The 5,267-nt window shown below is 45.5% G+C and overlaps 1 protein-coding gene across 3 annotated transcripts; it reads left to right on the top strand.

Annotated features, from left to right (window-relative positions):
- The first annotated feature begins 261 nt into the window (after nt 1-261).
- On the top strand, nt 262-3,371 carry LOC124680950. Of its 3 annotated transcripts, none has more exons than XM_047215963.1 (4): nt 262-407; nt 1,563-2,181; nt 2,729-2,873; nt 3,008-3,371. In XM_047215963.1, the coding sequence occupies exons 2-4, from the start codon at nt 1,662-1,664 to the stop codon at nt 3,087-3,089; spliced, it is 747 nt and encodes a 248-aa protein (XP_047071919.1). In that variant the 5' UTR covers nt 262-407; nt 1,563-1,661; the 3' UTR covers nt 3,090-3,371. The 3 variants fall into 3 exon arrangements, with proteins under 3 accessions (XP_047071919.1, XP_047071920.1, XP_047071921.1); XM_047215964.1 differs by having other exon boundaries at nt 1,567-2,181; XM_047215965.1 differs by having other exon boundaries at nt 1,571-2,181.
- Nucleotides 3,372-5,267: the final 1,896 nt, after the last annotated feature.

Raw genomic sequence — 5,267 nt, forward strand, 5'->3', positions numbered from 1 at the left:
CCCACCACCAACACGCGATCCGAGCCGTCCGTTCCTCGATCCGACGGCTCCCATATCGTCCACACCAACCGAAGAAAAGAAAACCTCTGGGACATTTCTAAAACAAAGCAAATGTGATAGTGGGGAAATAAAAGCAAAACGGGGCGCGTGATTTCCGAGGCAAATCCGGATGCTTCCAAGCTCCCCTCCAACTCCAACCCATACCATACCACCACGGGGACCCCCTCTCTCCTCCTCGATCCCTCGGCCTCTCCTCTTTCTACTCCCTACGCGTGGCCTCGCGAGCTCCACCTCTGGATTGCCGCTGCCCCCCCCCACCCCACCCCGCGGAGTTCTCCATTCGTCGGGGGGAGATCGGCCGCCGGCGCGACCGGGGGTCACCATTGGCCCGCGCTCAACACCACCAGGTCGGTCACCGTCTCGCTTTGATGCTGCCTTTTCTCTCTGATGATGATTTAGCCGTTGGGGATTTCTTGATGTGCGGGACGGGGAGAGAGACGGTGGGGATTCTTGATTTGATTCCGGGCCACGATTCGGGCGGAATCATGGATGGGGTTCCTTTCTTTGAGCGCAGTCCGGCGATTTTGAAATTTTGTTCTTGGATTTTAGCGGTGGTGTTCATCCAGGATTAGGGATTTTTTTGCTCGATTTCTTCCTGTTCGTGCATTTGCGTCCGCGTGTTTGTCCCTTTCCCCGGTCCGATTTACTCGGCGGGACGGCATTTCCTTGGATTCTTGCGGAGGTTGGTCGCTTCCGCGCCTCTGTTCCCCTCCTCATTTCACCCTGCGGTTGGCAGCGGGTGTACCAACAAATCCGAGTAGTTTCACCCTATTTTTTGTTCGTTTCTCCGGCTATTTAGGAGCCGAATTAATTAATTAGTCCCCACCTTTCTGCTGCCTTTGGGCGGATTACATGCCCCGATTTGGGCGGAAATCAATGGCTCGGCCGACTCCTCCCCGCTCCGATTTGGGTGCACAACCGCTGGAAATGCGGTTTGCCTTCCCATCTGATTCGGGGTTGGGGACACCTAAAAATAGCCATCACTCTCCTGCCAAACGGTGGTTCCAAATCGTGGCCAACCATCCTCTGTTTCCCCTCAAACAAAGCAACATGTAGAAAACAATGAAAGCGTCGTCCGTTGGCCATGTGGAAGAAGAGATGCGATGCTTTGTTTCATTGCAAAGCTGCGTGTGAAAGGCGGTAGAGTGGCGGCGCGTTTAGCGCGTAAGCAGGACAAGGATTTGGCAACTTTGCGTGCTCCTCTCCTACGTTTCTGCTTAACTCAGGTGGTATTTGCGTCTGTTGCATCCTTTGCTTTGGACCAACTGTTCTTAGAATGCAAGGAAGTTTATGTCCTCTTCTATTTTCTACCCCCGTTTGGTGTCTCCTAGCATTGTTATCCTTGTGCGTTAGTTACATGGGATTAGGCCGACCCGTTTGATGGTTTGGTAATTCAGGTAGAGAAAGGGTCGGATTTTGTTTCCCTTGTTTGAAATCTGCGGCTACAACTGTCTGGAGTATATGGACTTTTAACTAACTAGTTGCCAAACTTATCTGTGCAGGCAGGCAGGCACTTTTCCAGAGCCTTTTTCTTGCGATTCAGGGAGGAGGGCAACATTTTTGTCTCTTGATGCTTTAGAAGCATTGTTCTGCCAGTACTGATGGAAGCTAAGGGCATGAACGACCGGGATACTTTGATCGATTTGGAGAGCGGGAACAACCTTGTTATTAGCGAGTATAGCCATGGAACGGATGCTAATTTTGGAGTAGGCTTAGCAAGAACAGCATCAAATGGTGCGTCAAATTTGGCCACCAAGGACGACCAGAATCAGCACATGGATTGCTCCCAGCCATCTACGGAAGCTGCTGCCAGGAATGGGGATGACAGGAAGTCTGAGGGGGAGGAGAAGCTGGGCCTTTTGGATAGCTCTGGAGGCGAGAAGGCAAAGAAGAAGCGGTCAAAGAAGCCGCCGCGCCCACCGAGGCCACCCACGGTTCTGCCGTTGGATGCCTCTGACCAGAAGCTCCTCAATGAGTTGAATGAGCTCGCTTTGTTGAAGCGGGCAAGGATCGAGCGGATGAAGGCTTTGAAGAAGATGAAGAACGCCAAACATTCCTCAACTAGCAATTTCTGTCCCATGATCGTCACCATTATCTTCTGCCTCGTCATACTCTGGCAAGGTATACCTTAGTAACAACTTCAGTATCTCGTATATGTCGTCTCTGTATGGAAGAACAAAATTGTGTTCACCAATGAAATAAAGCCTTTCTTGGTCCTGAAATAAACTTGTCAAATGCAAGTTTCTCGGCGATACAGTCATGCTGATTGCTGCCAGTGCAAGTTAACTATACACTTTACAATTACTCTTATCAAATCTTTGAAACATAATTGCCATGAAGCTAGATAATATTGCTAATCCTTCATTATGATGTTTTTGAACACTCATGTTTATTATTGAGCAATCAACTATATATATCGGATCAAATTGTTTTTCCATGGCAATTATGTTAGAGTTGATATGGATATCGACTTTGGGCAATGCAACGACCCAATGCTGATGTATATATTGAGTTTAGTACTGTATACATTTTCAGGCCAAGGGATCCAAAACTTACTGACATTTAGAAATACTATTTACATCATCATGTGAAACCGCCTGAGTTCTTCAAAATTTAGTTTTCTTGAGAAAACAGATGTCCTAATCGTCACTATTTTGTTACTCTGCAGGATTTTTCTCAAGGCAAGCGGCAGGAGTAAGCTTCCATGGATCGCCTGAATCTTCAGTTAGAGAACATAACAGTCTGATCTCAATTCGGTTCTACAAGAACCGTTCTAGCATCAGACCTCAAAGTTTGACATCTGCTGCTCCTAAGTATGTGAACATGATTTTTCAAAACAAAATAGTACAGTACCTTAAAATCCCAATAACCAGAGCTTCTTGCTACAACCTATTCTGTGACATGCTTGATCTGCTGCTGATACATGCACTTTATTCTGTCTTTGCAGCAACTTAGAAATGCGCCACCGAGGCTGGAGATCCTTAGCAAATGCCGAGAGGCTGCGGCAAGAACACGCTGGCCGAGCATGACCCCTGGGCGGCACCAAGACAGCTGTTGCCGTGGCGCACGCTGCCCTGCTTGCCATTTTGAAGCTCACCACGGCAGGCCGATGTAAATCTGTGGGACTGTTTAACGCCCCTCGAGGCGCCTCGCTGTAAATGAACCCTCTAGTGTGTGTTCTGCGTGCGTGTTCCTCCGGGTTCCATGCTGCTAACCAGTGGACTTTCCTGTGGTAATGGCACCTGGTAAGTCTCTTCAGAGCAAGCTGTATGATGATTACAATAATAAGGCTTGCGAGTGATAATAATCTAGTCTGATCTGGTCCTGTCCTGAAGTAAGTGTGGTGCATGATCCTCAATCTATATTCTTCTTGGCCGTCCACAGCTCAGAGTGTTCGTTTTACACTGTTGACTGTTTAGAGCTGAGACTCTGGCCGGTGGTGTTCTAGATCTGCACACAGTTGTACAAACAGCACGGCAGCTGCATTTGTTATGTGTACAATAATGTACTCAAGTATGGCCAATCAATCAGATTTGATTCAGATCCTTCTTGGTTTCTTCTCTTTCCATGTGCTTTTCGCATGGTAAACGCTATCATGGCATTGATTAATGGAAAGCTAAGCTAATCTTGCTTCATGAGATGGGTTAGTACTTTGTCGACATAGATCTTCGCTGTCACATTGATGGCACCTCGAAATCACAAGTTGACTACAAACTAGACTAATCATCAAAATGAAAAGTGTCTACAATTGTGAATGTATATAGGAATTAATATACTCCCTCCGTCCCGATTTACAGGTTTTGCACGTATCTCTAGGTTGCTAATTTTACTAATGTAATATAATATATGTACTACAAAATATATGTCATTAAAAAACTTAGATCTTATACTCTCTAATGGTATAATTTTTATAGTGTTGATCAATCGGGAATGGTGTTTTGGCACATGGGAGCATATGCTCCCTTTATTTTGAAATCCATGTTACATATATTTTGAAATTTCAAAAAATTAAAACGAAAAAGTCGAACGTACATCTTCACGTGCTACGCGCTCACAAAGTTGTTTCATAAAAATCCGACTTGTCGTGTGACGTGTGTAAAAAAGACAAAATTCAATGCTGAAAATAAGGCTTTTCAGGAGATAAATTTTCTCTTTTTTACACAGACCACAAAACATATTGGTTCCTCGCGAAACTTGACGAACGTACGTATATTATGGAGATGTACATGTAGAATTTTTTGTCAAAATTTTTCAACATTTCGAAATATAATTTTTTGATAGAGGGAGCATATGCACCCGGGAGCCGAATTGAATTTCCCTGATCAAATTGATGATCTTAGGATACGCGATAGGTAGTACAAAGTTTTCGAATGTCATGAGTGTATGGGGCATTAAAGAAGGAGCATGGATAAATCAAGGTTGAGCCATACGAAGCCTTTTATTTTATAAAGAATTAAGATGATTTGCACTTTCATGTAGGCTAAAATACAAAGTAAATTTGTATTGAGATTTTATCATTGACTACATCAAAAAGAATTCTCATAATTTTTTTGAAAACTCTGAAGTACGATTTTCTAAAAAAAAACATAAAGGCTATGTAGCTCGACCTTAATTTTGAGCTTATGGCCAAAACTTTAGCAACTCCATGACTTAGCTTTGTCTACACATAGGTAAATCACTTATTTGGGACGGAAAATATTAAATTTGAAAGGAAAATGTCATCAAAGTCCAGGGAAATGAGAGAACATACCAATACCCCTTTGCTTTTGTTGATAATAAAAGAGTATTTTTTGAGGGATGATAATAAAAGAGTATAAAAATGACAAAAGTTTCCACATTGGCTTTTGGATCTCCCCATACTGGTGTTTGTTTCAGTTTAGACTGGCACCGTTGGGAATGAAAACAAGGGCGGGCGACGATGGCGCCAACGTCACCTCCCTCTTGCGGGCGTCGTCTTGGTGAGTCAGCTATAGCAGTTGCGTGCGGCTTCTCTTGAGTTGGGGATGGTGGACGCCGGGGCAGCGGCTCCGGATGGTGGTCGAACGTCGAGGCGGCGGCCTCGGGAACCATCACGGGTGGTGGCCCTTTGAGGTAGGGCTGCGACTCGTCATGGCTTGGGTGGCAATGTTGTGCCGCTTGTGCGGCGGTATGGTCGGCTCGGTCGACGCGTCCTAGAGTGGGCGGTCGGACTTTTATGTCGGGCGGCG

Source organism: Lolium rigidum, unplaced genomic scaffold (assembly GCF_022539505.1).
Source record: "Lolium rigidum isolate FL_2022 unplaced genomic scaffold, APGP_CSIRO_Lrig_0.1 contig_31595_1, whole genome shotgun sequence".
Taxonomy (NCBI): domain Eukaryota; kingdom Viridiplantae; phylum Streptophyta; class Magnoliopsida; order Poales; family Poaceae; genus Lolium; species Lolium rigidum.